The 13484-nt window shown below is 46.8% G+C and overlaps 1 protein-coding gene across 3 annotated transcripts in view; it reads right to left on the bottom strand.

Annotated features, from left to right (window-relative positions):
• PLEKHG1 (pleckstrin homology and RhoGEF domain containing G1) overlaps nt 1–13484 on the bottom strand; it is a 237615-nt gene that overhangs the window by 146399 nt on the left and 77732 nt on the right. The window contains exon 1 of one of the 3 annotated variants that reach the window (XM_045500014.1): nt 229–3033. The exons of the other annotated variants lie outside the window; for them this stretch is intronic. Coding sequence (XP_045355970.1) covers nt 229–433 — 205 coding nt within the window. The 5' untranslated portion in view covers nt 434–3033. Of the gene's footprint in view, nt 1–228; nt 3034–13484 lie in introns of those variants that run through there. 3 annotated transcript variants of the gene reach the window in all.

Raw genomic sequence — 13484 nt, 5'->3', positions numbered from 1 at the left:
GTTCCCGTGACCGCCGGAGCCACCAGGACAGGCTGAAAATGCCTTTGCCGGGCCCCCTCCCTGTGGGCATGGAGTGGCATCCAGGAAAGGACAGCAGGGGATCGGTGCTCAAGCCTGGGGCCTGGTTCTGGCCTGGAGGTGGAGGATGAAGCAGGACTCTTTGGGATGGTCCAGGGTCACTCGTTAGGGGACAGGACCAGGAGGCGGGAACACAGTAAGCGTGTTTACCTTGAGTCATTTTGTTTAGGAACTCCGTGTCCAGCTGCAGGAGACTGGGTGGGCTGGGGGTGAGGCCCCTGAGGGATTCCAGGAAAGGCTCTATCAAGACAAGCTGAAGCCACCTTCGTCCCATCCTCGGAGTGGGGTGGCGGAGATAACACAGCGATGCTGCAAAAGCCAAGGATCTGCCGTGAAGACTATAGAGAGCTAGCATTCTTCAAGTGGGGCTCTTGTTCAAGGTCTCCCATCGTCACCGCTGCCACGGATCTGAGATCCCCGCAAACCGCTCCTCGGTGGGCGAATCAGAAGTCCAAGGTGACAGCCACAGGACACGCGGCCAGAGCCTGACGCCCAGCAATATGCCCCGATTCAGACCCTGAGAGCCCTGTGCAGCTGCTGTTATCAGCCACCAGAAGCGACATCAATGTGGAAAAGTAGGTGAAGGGAGCCACCTGCTAGTTGCAGTGAAATTCCGTGAACCCCATGCCTGAGGGCTCCCCAGAGGTCTGCCTCCTTCGTGTCCTCACGGTTCCCAAGGCTCAAGCGCCCGGCACTCGGCACACGGGGCTTATTCTGCCGGCGATCCCCACACCGCAGGGCGCGTCGGGAGCTCTGGATAAAAGGCAGATGCCCGGGGCCGGCCCCACTAGGTCTGGGACGGTGCCAGGGGGGCTGGGTATCTTCGAGCTCCTCACACTGTCTTACGTTACCAACCCGGAATCCAGCTGAGGGCGGTACGAACAAACCCCCTGACCGGACTGTGGGCTTCTGGAAGCCGGAGGCCACGACCTTCATCATCTTCGCGCCCAGCGCCGTGTTGCAGCCAACACGCAATTGGACGAAGAGAATCAGCACTGTGGCCAGAGGCCCAGCGGACTCCGCCGCTGCCCGGCTGCCCGACGCCCTGATTCTCCCAGCCGCCTCTCGCTTGCCGCAATCGCCCACACTGCCTGGCTGCGGGTGCCATCCGGGGACCTCGCCTGGTCTTTTCTGCACCACAGGCCCCTGGGAATCCCCACGTGTCACTCGCCTGTGGTGTTTTACTCCAGGCAGTGACGGTCTGTCAACGCTGCCGTTTTCCGGGCCCCCCACCCCCACCCCACGCAGAACGGCTCGGCTCCACCTCTGCTTCGGATACTCCCGGAAAGGGGTCTGCGTGCAAGTTCAAGGCTCAGGCTTCACGGCAGCGTCGAACACTCTGCTGTCCTTAGTCTGCCCGTCCAAGCAGGTGGGCGCTCAGTGTCCAAGGTTTTCCCCAACAGGAAGCTGAGTAATGACCGTGACTGCTGTGGGAAACGTGGGCAGGAAGAGGAAGACCAGTAATGTCCTGCCTGTGTAGGTCAGCCCCACCCTTCCTAATTCATACACATATACTTCCTTAAACAGACCTGCCACACGCCCAGGGTGTTCTTCCACCAAGATGCAAAGGGAAACAGCTTTAATTGCGAGCACATGAGGTCATTTTCCTCCCAATCAGCCTTCTGATGACATACCCTCCCCCTCTTCATGAAAAAGGACGCGTCGAGGAAGGAAACACACTTTGTCTTCAGCTAGGAGATCTAGACAATCAGAATCACACCGAAGGATCCTTAAAGGCCAATACGGCTCATGAGAGACTTTACTGCATAGACGTTTGCTTCTGATTTCCTATGGTGACAGTGAGTTACCAACTATTCTCTAAATCCCGTTAACATAAATACTGTGCCCACACACCCCCTATGGAGGAGGAGGGCTGAACTGGGCCATCTGCTTCTCTGTGAGCTCTTCGGGCCTATGATAGTTCAGGGCACACAAAGGGCACTTAGCAAATACGGAGTCTGTCTATAAATCCGTGTCAGGCTGTGATACGGCTGTCCGCTGCTGCAACGTGCGTTAAGCCATCAGAATTAACTAGGACTCCCATCTCTGTAGCAAATATCTGATCTCCCGTTATTGTGTCAGGAAGGAGATGTTGGGGCACAGGGCGGGGCTGTGTGGGGGGAGTTTCTTCATAGCTCCTGATTGTTTTCTGCCATCTGGGTGGGGTTCCAGGAGCTTCTGGTCTCTCTTTGACCTCGCACACAGTCTTCTCTTTGGGGCAGAAATCGGGAATTTGGTCAGCAAGTGTAGAAGGAAAACTGGGCGGGCGTCCTCTAGCCCCGCTCTGGTTCTTTTCGGCAGAGAATTGCCCACAGGTGGCCCACGTCTTGCTTTACTTCTTGTCGCCACAAGGGTGCCATGTGCACAATCCACTCTTGTGGGGGGGGAGGCTGTCCTATTTGTTCTGCCGCGCGGGAGAGCTTCTGCTTGTGAGTTTAGTATTAGATACCCACCCCACAGACACAAGGCACAATCTCGTGTCAGTTTTATCGATAATAAAGGTGAGAGATTGGTTTCTCTGCCTTATTCCTTTAAGTTTTCAGATTGCTTCAGAACCTGGGTGGGAGGAGAACGTCTTTATTGCCCTGTCCCCCGATGTCCTAAGTGTGGGACACTGGTGTTTATTTGGCGATTTATAGCAAGTTGTTTTATGGGTTAGCTTTTAGGGTCCTGCAGCTGGCTTCTTCTGTGACTTTGGAGAGCAGCTTTAAGCCTTATGCCACATGCAACTTTTACTCTGACAGCTGATTTCAGCTTAAGATGACTTTGCCCACAGGGGAGCGGCTCTTTCTAGAGTATCGGGGCTGTTCATCGACACATGAATGGATAAAGAAGGTGTGGCCAATTTTTACGATGGAATATTACTCGGCCACAAAAAAGAATGACCTCTTGCCATTCGTGCCAACAGGGATGGACTTGTTAGGCTACGTAAAATATGTCAGACAGAGAAACACAAATGCCGTAAGATTTCACGTATACGTGGAATCTAAAAAAAAAAAAAAAAACCCAAAGGAATAGAGAAAAGAAGCAGAAACAGGCCCACAAATACAGAGAACAAGCTGGCGGTTGCTGGAGGGGAGGAGAGTGAGGGGATGGGCAAAATGGGTGGAGGGGAGTGGGAGACACGGGCTTCCAGTTACAGAATGAGTCACGAGGACGCGAAAGGTACAGCACGGGGACTACAGTCAACGGTACTGTCACAGTTTTGTATGCTGGCAGATGGTAGCTATGCTTGTGATGAGCACAGCATAACGTGCAGCCTTCTGGAATCACTCTGCTGGAGGCCTGGATCTCACGTAAGGTGATGGCCAACCATACTTCGATGAAATAAAAAGATAGACAGTCAGACCGCAGGCACCAGGCCCTCCCAAGCAGGGTTCAGGCCTCATTCCCCGAAGCAAATGACTGGGTGGCCCCAGCAAGTGCAAGTTGAGCCTAATGGTGGGGGGGGGGGGGCGTTAGGAAGGAGGCTACCACTGCTTGCCCTTGACCTACACAGGTGCGGGGTCTCTGAAGCAGGTGTACGGAGGCAAAGAATCAGCAGTCGGATAAGGAGAGTCCTTGCGTTTACAGGCGACTGAGACGCCAAGGGCGAACAATGCTGCAAGGCAACGAGTGCCGTATGTCTTGCAGAGGGGGGCACAGCTTCGAGTGCTTCTCGCCAGGCCCGTCCAGGCAGCACCAGATTAACTGCTCCAAATCCCACTCTGCATCCAAGGCCAAGAGGAAACCCAGCAGGGGCAAAATTTGGATTGAGGTGGCTCTTTGTGAGTCTCCCCACACTGCGGGGCCTTAAGATAGTTCTAGATCAATTGGTTCTCTCACTCAGATACCACTGAGACTCTGGAGCTGGCAATGGCCTTTGGATCAAAGTGCTGCACGTTGGGAACTAACTAGCTGCTCTGGGGGAAGAGAAATAAAAACCTATTTTCGAAATTCGGAGGGCCTGCAGCCATCTGTGTTGGCTTAGTTCGCAACATGAAGAACATGGTGAAAATTCTAAAGCGGAAAAAAAAAAAAAAATGAAAACGAGAAGAACAAGATGATGCTCTACTGTTGGTTCTTTTCTCTGAGTAATAACCACAACCTGGGCTGAACTGTTCTGAGCTGGACGCGCTACAAAATCCAGCTAACATTACCTTAACTCCCAGATGCCGTGTTTATGGTCCTCAGTGTTGCCGTGATCGCATACGGGGAAAATATCAACGTGTGTCGTGTCTGCGGATACAAATCAATCCCTGAGAAACCTGCCTGAAAATTCATACAGAATTTGAATTCTCACACACACACAAGCAGCTCTTGTAGTCTAGAGACATTTATTAGCTGCCAAGGCATCTGTTTTCTCTCCGCCCTAGCGGTAGGAAAATGTGGTCACACTTGCCCATCTCAGATGACTTTCCTGGACTCTCCAGGTGTCCAGCTGCTCCAGGAGCAGCTCTCTTCTCTTCAAGGGTAAAAGTCACATGGGGTTATCTGCCCTCACCTCTTCAGCTCTGCCCCAACCCACTCGAATCTAGTTTTCCCCTCGTCTTTTCCAACCATCAGAACGGCTCTGTTTCTTCACCCAAGCTGGTATTTATCAGTTTCTTTCTCATGTAACTTCCGGCAGTGCACGACGCATTCGGGCTCTTCTTGAAGCACTTTCGTCCCTTGGGGACCACGGTCTCTTATTCTCCTGGTTTTCCTCCTGCCTATATTGACATTCCTTTTCAGTCTCCTGTGCAGGATTACCCCATGACTCATCTTTATCTTTGGCCCAAACTTCTGAGCACCAGACCAGTACATCCAAGTGACTCTTTGAGATCTGAGAATTCACAGGAAACGGAAATGTAATAAATTACCCAAAACGAAATGCAATCTTCCTCCCCAGTCTGGTCGCCTTCCAGTGACTGCCACCCGATTTGTGTGGACACACCAGCCAGAAATTTGAGCCATCCTTTCCACCTTTTCACTCCAGATATTCAAATCGTGACCACTGCTAGCTTCTTTGGTGGTGGTGTTTGTTTTGTTTGTTCTTCACTTTTTAGCTCACTCTCAAGTGTCACTGACTTTTCTCCATCTCTGCCCTGGTCATCTTTCAATTGTACTAGCATAATATTCTCTTACACCTTCTCCTGAGAGCACAGGACCATCACGCTACAAGCTTTTCACACTGCACATGGGATGTCACCCCACCCTTACCTCATCCACCGAAAACTCCCCTATGCCTTTCATTTCATCGAGGACCATGATCAAAAATTTCACATGATCCCGAACACCTTGTACTTCCTAGTCCCTGTCTCCTTGCTAACTTATACGGGAGTCTCTCCTGGATGGCTCCAGACTCATCACTCTTCTCTGAGCTCCTCTAGGAGATCCAGGTCCCTACACATTGCTTTCCAGCCACGAACAACCTCCTGCCACAGCTGCGACTGCCCTCAGTTCAGCCACCACTCTTCCAGGCAGTGCCTATATGTTTGTCCTTTCTAGCATCGATAATTTGCAATGAACTCTTGGTTCATAGTCATCTCCCCTACTAGTCCACTCTGTAATATTGATGTGGTTGTGTGTGTGTCGGGGGGGGGGGGGCGGGGTGTCATGTGTGTTTTGCTCACATCAAAACCCCAGAATAGTGCCTGATACATGGTACCTACTCAATGAGCTCTTAGTGAAGGAATGAATGAATGAATAGCCATCATGCACTGGGGCATTGGTATAATTAGCGTGCATGATATTTCTATCACAGCCGCTGTAATTAAAAAAAAAATGCTATTGTTATAATGAGAAACCAGGTTCTGTTAAAGAAAGCAGCCCATAATTATAAAATCATTCCCGTGGGAAAACATGATCTACTTTATGATACCTACTTTATTTTATGAATTCTCCAAAGAGCACTGTGGTGCAAAGTGGGCTGCCTATATTTGTCTCCTCTTTAGATTTAAGATACGCATCTTCTGTGCTCCTAGAAACCCTATCTGCATTGCTATCCACAGCCATAAAGCTCAAGAAATTTAGCAAATGACTAAACATCTCTTGGCAGCTTAGTATTCATTATAAGATTAAAACCTAGGTTAAAATACGTTTCAAAAAACCTATGAAACTTGCATTCTATTAAAAACATCGCAACTAAGAAATAACATTAAGGCAGCAGAGCCTTTCTGTGGCTGACTCTTGATATGTTGCAAAAATGATTTTCACATTTACAGTTGACCCTTGAACAGCGTGGGGGTTTGGGGCACCCCATCCTCCCACACTAGAAAATCCACATGTAACTTTCAACTCCCCAAAACTTCTATAATAGCTTACTGTTGATGGGAGGTGTTACTGATCACATAAATAGACAATTAACACATATGTTTTATATGTGTGTGTGTGTGTCTATACGTATATATATATATATTTTAATGTTTATCTGTTATTGAGAGACAGAGAGAGACACAGCATGAGCAGGGGAGGAGAGGGAGACACAGAATCTGAAGCAGGCTCCAGCCTCTGAGCTGTTAGCACAGAGCCCAACGTGGGGCTTGAACTCACAAACCACCAGATGGTGACCTGAGCTGAAGTCGGACGCTTAACCGACTGAACCACCCAGGCGCCCCACACGTATGTTATATATTATATATTATATGCATATACTGTGTTACGTATACGCCCCACACATATGTTATATATTATATATTATATGCATATACTGTGTTCTTAGAATAAAGCTAGAGAAAAAAATGCATGAAGAAAGGCACAATGAAGAGAAAATACACTTGCCAGACTGTGCTGTATGTATCAGAAATAATCAGTGTAAGTGGACCCGTGAATTGGGCTCCTGGGCTCTTCTGGGGTCAACTCTACTCTTTCCTCTGCATCAAAGTAAGAAAGGCTACCCTGCATTAGTGTGGCACCTTTACTGACAACTGCAATTTACTGAGAATTTGCTTAACATATTGATTTTGTAGAAAAATCACTCATAAATGTTTTTTCCCCTTTTCTTTTTTTCAGAGATTTATCTATGTTCTCAGCAATAAAAAGTGACAGGTTTAGACGGAACTCCAGTTGACAATTGGGGTCCAAAGATTTCAGGCTTTAAAAACTGCAATATCAATTTAGCCCCATTGATAAAACCCAGGCTTTCCAACCCTGTTTAAAAGGTACCTAGAAATGTTTTGTCGTTAATTCACAGCCTCGTTCATTCACTCCTGATGGTTAGAACAGAGTCCCAGGAAAACTTCAGCATTTGGCAGTTGAGAATAACCATCTGCTCCAGCAAAACCTTTGTTATTTGTGATTCCACCCTGAAATCTGAACCCCATCAAATTTTAGACCTTTGTATTAGATTGGTGCAGAACCTTAAACTGGAGACCATGCCAACATTTCTCTGTCTTTTAAAAACAGCAATGTGGATTAATTATAAGGTGCTGATTGACCTGGATTAGTCTTTATCCCTGCCTGCACAAAATTAATTCCTACCACTTACATCAATTAGATTGGGTCAAGATGGGTAACTTGGGCTGAACCTAATAGAAAAATTTCTGTTTACTAAGGCATCTGAATTTAACATGGATTATTTCCATTAAGAAATAATTCTTTTTGGGGGTGCCTGGGTGGCCCAATCAGTGAAGTGTCCGACTTCGGCTCAGGTCATGATCTCCACGATCCTGAGTTCAAGACCCACGAGACCCACGAGACCCACGTCGGGCTCTGTGCTGACAGCTCAGAGCCTGGAGCCTGCTTTGGATTCTGTGTCTCCCTCTCTCTCTCTGCCCTTCACCCACTCATGTTCTGTCTCTCTCTCTCAAAAATAAAAATAAATATTAAAAAAAAAGAAATAATTCTTTTTATATATATGGGGAGTTATTAATGGCACTAGGGATTAAATTTCTCTATGTTCACTTTATAGAGTTATTAAAGCTTATATGGACACTGCTGAATTTAGCTGTTCATTTGGAACAATTTTAAGACATTTGACTAGAAAAAGTGAGGAACCATTAACCTTAATGGCCGCATGTTTTGTCTTGAAGTATCAGATATTACTCATGCCAACATTTAAGGGGTCATAAATACCATTTACATTAAAGACAAGGGAACACATTGAAAAGACCTTGTAAGGCTCCCCTCTTTTGCTGAAAACATTTGATATCAGACATTTTAATTAACAAACAGTCGGCTAACTGGAGTTTTAGCTAACAGAACCTGAGCAATTCTGGATCAGAGTACCTTTACCCTGGTCGACTCCTGGTAGTAAGTAAGCTCTTTGGCTTCTCGACGGCCTAACCCTCCCCCTCAATGCCACTGGAAGCGTACCCCTCCTCTCCTTCCTCTTCCACCACGGTCACTGAGGGCTCCCCAAGTCTACAGTCCCAGAAACCTGTTCTTGCCTCTGCAGACAGCAAGGCAGTGAGCCTAGGAATACAGTCCTGGGGCACAATTCCAAATGGCTGGAGCGAGGACTATCAACAAACAGTAAAAGAGAGCATTACACCATATTAGGGATGAAGCAGGCTAATATATTTTTCCCCAAGTTAAAATGAAGAACAGATGATTCAGACATCAGAATTTAGAATCTCTTTCCAAATTAAGAATATTTAACATGACGGGCATATGTCAGGTGTTGTGGTGAACACAGGTGGGGCCCCGCCCACCCGGGGCCCCGCCCACCCCCACCCCCACCCCCACCCCCAACCTGGTCTTGCGTCTCTGTGTGTGTCATGAAATTGTCCTCCGACGGGATGATATAGAAGTTGGGCCCGGAAGAACAAACAGGAATAATTAGGGGTCAGCCGGCCTGGATCTGTAGGATGCGGTCAGGGGGCAGGTACGCAGAATGCCACGTGCAAAGACCCATGGTGCCTATTTGGGGGAAACAGCAAGCAATGCAGTAAGGTAGAAAGCGTGGGGTGTGTGCGTGTGTGTTGTGTAAGGAGTGGTAAGGAGGAAGAGTGAGCAACAAGAGAAGGACAACGGACACAAGCAGGAACGAGGCCACGAAGGGCCTCACGCATCTAAACCGAGGGTCTGACTTTATCCTACAGCAATGGGAAGGGTTTGAAAGGTTTTAAATTGAGGAATACCATGATCGGATCTGTATGTCGGAAAAAAGACTCTCAATGACGTGGGAGAACAGATGAGGAAGTAAGAATGCATGTAAGGGGGCGGAGACCAGCTGGGAAGGAGGTGATGGTGGCCTGTATCGAGACAGCCGGAGCGGGGAAACATATGGTTTGGGGTTGCTTAGATTGGGGTGTGTGTGAAGGAGGGGGAGGAGTCTGGGAGAGGGCTCAGGCCTGTGGTGTAGACACTTTGGGGCTGGCACCTCCATTTTTCACAGGGGTATGCGTAAACAAGAGCGGAGGAGAGTTTGGGTGGTGGGGGGCCGGGTCAGGTAAACAGTGACCTCCATTTTCAGACATTTAGGCCACTGCTTGTATTTTCTTCTCCACGGTCGTCAATCCTTTGAAAGCATTTTTGAACCTGGGCTTTTTTAGAGTCTTTGAGTTGCAGGAGTTCCTCCTCCAGATCAGAATCTCCCTCATCCCCATTTCGCTCTCCCTCATCCCATCTCTCACGCCTTCTAACGCTACAGCTGTTCAAGAAATGCTTGCCTCCTGATACCCTTACGATACCTTCCCAGAAAGAGCGCTGTGGGCTTAAAGAGTTAAGGCTTTAATAATTCTTACTACACGCTGCCAGGTTTTCTCCAAAAAGACTGAATCGATTTACATTGTCAACAATAGCACACGAGGATCTCCGTTTTCCCTAGAGCCCTTCCAGCATTGGCCTTTGACATTTGTTCACTTGGTTGGTGTGAGATGTTTTCATTAAAAAAAAAATTGACTAAAGTTGGACTTATCTTCAGATTTGGTTTCCTATCGGGCTTCTTGTTAGGTGAAAAGTCTGTTTCTATCCTTGGACCACTTACCCAGTGAGAATCTGATATTGTACTCGTGTTATATATGAATATATATATATATATTTGAAATCTGAAAATAAAACTCTAAGACAAGGTTATAGGAGTAGGACCTCCCTTCTTCTCCCAAACCCCAACCCCGACGTGGAAAGCAAGAGAGGAAAAAGAAGAAAGACAGCAAGAGGGTATGAGCCCGTGTGAGAAAATGCTCCTGAGACAGCTCAAGTGGTCACAGGCACGCACCTTGGTCTCCAGCAGATCTGGGTTTGAGTCCTGTTTCCGCCATTTAGCAGCAGCGTGACCTTAGGCAAGTTCCCACACCAGGTAATGGGAGAGCGCATTGAAGGGGACAGGAACGGGCGCAGGAGGACCAGTTCAGGAGCTGCTCTCACAGGATGGTAGAGGGGAAATGACAAAGCGCAAAGCACTTGCCCTACTCTGCCTGCTGGCACACGGTAAGCACCCAAAATGTCACTCGTGACTGCTACACGTTGCTCAGCGAGGCCACTTCGTCGATTGTTACGAAGGTTTTGGGTTTACCGCTCCATTTTCAAATAGGAAACGGTTCCAACGGGTGGGCACCTGTCCTAGGAAATGTGCGAGGTATATAACCTGGCATTTATGTGACTTGAAAGAAAAGGGAAACGCGGGTGTCATAAATGGAGGTCTACAAAAATTTATAACCCTAGCTTGACCTTGGCCGGCTCTCGGCTCCCCCTCTGGATATCATTTCTCAGAGGAGCTTCTAAAACTCCCTGGTGGCAAATTCACTCTGGGCAAGGCAGGGGGAAGAGAGCTTGACCTCTGAGGTCACTTGTTCTGTTGCGATTGTTAGAGTAAAATAGCAATTATCCAAATTCCTCAAGAGATGAGAAGTTCTGCCTAACTGAACTTTCTGGTCGCTTTGGGGTTAACAATGAAACCCTCTTTCGACCCCTGTTTGATTTCTTTGTTTCTAAACTGGGTCATACAAGTTTCTGCCTCTAGAAGTAAGTATGGTGGCCAAGCTATAATTTAGCCTTCCTCTGATGATTCAGTCTCTTGCTCTGCCTCAGGGTCAGCTCTGAAGAAGGAGCCTCACCACAGACTCCGAGAAGAGAAGATGGGTGAAATGGGTTGAATGAAGACCTAGGATATACCGCACTTCAGGAGGTCTACCTTAGTTCCGGAAATAACCCCTCATGTCCAAGACCTCTGCGTGTGCAGTGGAGAGGGAGGGTTAGATTTTCTTCTAGAAACTGAGCTTAGAAAGAACAGTCCATTAGGGGTTTTGGCTTCCCTACACGTCACTGGACTACAGGCGTACGTCATGCCCCAACTGGGAGTTGAAAGCCCCAAGAAGTGTTCTGCAATACATTTAAGCACCGAATAGCGAGCATTGGCTGCAGAGAGGTGGAAAAGTTATCAGCCTTTGTCTACCAGACTCTTCGTCTAAACGCTGACTACCATGAAGGGTCTGAGTTCCGACAGCTCCGCAGAGGTCACGGGCTACACAGAATGTGTAAAAACAACACGGCACTACACAGATGTGCGTATGCTTCCAGATAAAAGGGTCGTTTCCTAGAATGGAGCTTACCTTAAACGTGTTTTTGGAACTTGTATCCACGATGATCTGCCCTCTTGCAGAGGAGGCTAAAGGTTAATTTTCTGTGGCATTAAGCACTGCAGGCAAATGCCAAAATTCTATTCCCAGACCTAAATTATATAATCAGAAATAGAGCATTCGAACTGCACATCAAATAGTCTCGCTTTCTGGCAGACTATGAAAAAAATCAGTTTCAGTGTTTGAAGTAGGCATTTGTTTATATAATGCAATCAACCATGACTGCCAAACACAATAATTAAATGCTTTAACAAGGGGGAAGTCTTGCCAGAATATGTAATTTGAGGGGGAAAATAAGCAGAGGGTTGATATGTAGCAGAAAATGCTGAATTATTTATTTCCTGCTACTCAGAAGCAGACACTCCGACTACGTGCAGAGATAGTCAAAGAGAAAGGAGAGTGTCAGAGGGTCAGCTATTTTATTTAAATCTCATCTTACTTTTTATCTTCCCACCCCAGCTTGAAAAATGAGGACTTCTCACCCTTCTTTCCTTGTAAAATCACCTGTGTGGAAATGAAATTAACAGCTGTGAAGAAAAACCCAAACAATCGTATCTTTCTCTCTTTGTTAGTTGAATTATCAGCTGAAGTTTTATTCAGTTTGGACTGTGCCTGTCTCTCTCTCCTGGGCAGGGATGACGCCTGATAAGGGAGTGCTTTTATGTCACCGCGTAAAACGACACAAAACAAAATAAAACTGGGATGTTATACCTACTCCTTTTAAAAATTCCTTCTAAATCTACAGCCTTTGGTATGATTTTCTCTTATGACATTCAGAGGAAAAGTCGTAGCACGTGAACAAATAGCCGAAGGCATTAAGCATCAATGCTTAAAATAATATTACTTAAAATAATAATGAAAAACATTCCCCAATTATGTCTTGTGGCTTATAAACAATTTAACGTATGCCTTTCATATGTAAAGATATTATAATAAATATAAATATATAATAAGTGTATTAATGATTATATATTATGTGTAAGATAATAATTTAATATGTATATTTATATATTAGTTTCCATTAATTATATTACACGGGTCAAGGGAATGATGACTTAAAATTTTTTGTCTTCTCTTACTTCACCTAAATGCTACCACTAGTGAAATACAGCATCGGTTTAATATAGGCTTATAGTTAAAACGAACAGCTAATTAGATCTTTTAAAAGGGTTCGACTTCTAAGACAACCGAACATCCTTAATTTTGATGTTCACATCTCTAAGATCAAACAGTATAAATGCCCTCTGGCTTCCCGCAAGAACTTAAAGGAACAGCAGGGAAAGGAGAGGAGGCAGAGGCAGTTTCTACAATTTGCCTAGTACCGCAAAGCGCCGAGTAACAATTTATTCGTGGGGACATCCATGGCACGAGGCTCTCATTTTCTCCATGGTATAGAGAGAACCCAGGCTGAGGGAGCCCTTTGCAACACTCATATGGTGAGTTGGGTAAGGGAAATACCAGTACGAAGACTTCTGGTATTACTCTCCCTTTCTGTGACCTGAAAAGTGGCTCCTTGGTAACATCTACGCATCTTTTGTGTGACTTAGAGCATAACTTCTTTAGCATCAGGGGCCCCCTGGTCTGAGGGATCATTAGCTCTTGACTCCAGCCTAGTGCGAAAGGTTCCTAACTGCTTACCATTTTTTTCCACTCTTACCCAAGAGCTAAATAAAATCAGTCTTCAAAAACTTAAACTGGATTGCATCACTCCCCTGCTTAAAACCTGTCAATATAGTCTCCTTGCACTTAGCATAAAAGCCAAACTCCTTAATGTGGCCTGCAAGCCCCCCAGCCTCCCTCCCATCTCACCTCATTGTCCCCTGTCTATTGCTCCCCAGCCTCTCTGGCTTTCATTTTTCATTCTTTCATTCACAGCCCAACTTCAGACGGGCCTTCCCCAATTCCCTCGGCCAACAAAGTCTGTAC

This window comes from Leopardus geoffroyi, chromosome B2, assembly GCF_018350155.1.
Source record: "Leopardus geoffroyi isolate Oge1 chromosome B2, O.geoffroyi_Oge1_pat1.0, whole genome shotgun sequence".
In the NCBI taxonomy this organism is placed as follows: domain Eukaryota; kingdom Metazoa; phylum Chordata; class Mammalia; order Carnivora; family Felidae; genus Leopardus; species Leopardus geoffroyi.
Note: the sequence above shows the minus strand (reverse complement) of the source record. Positions and strands in the feature narration are given on the sequence as shown.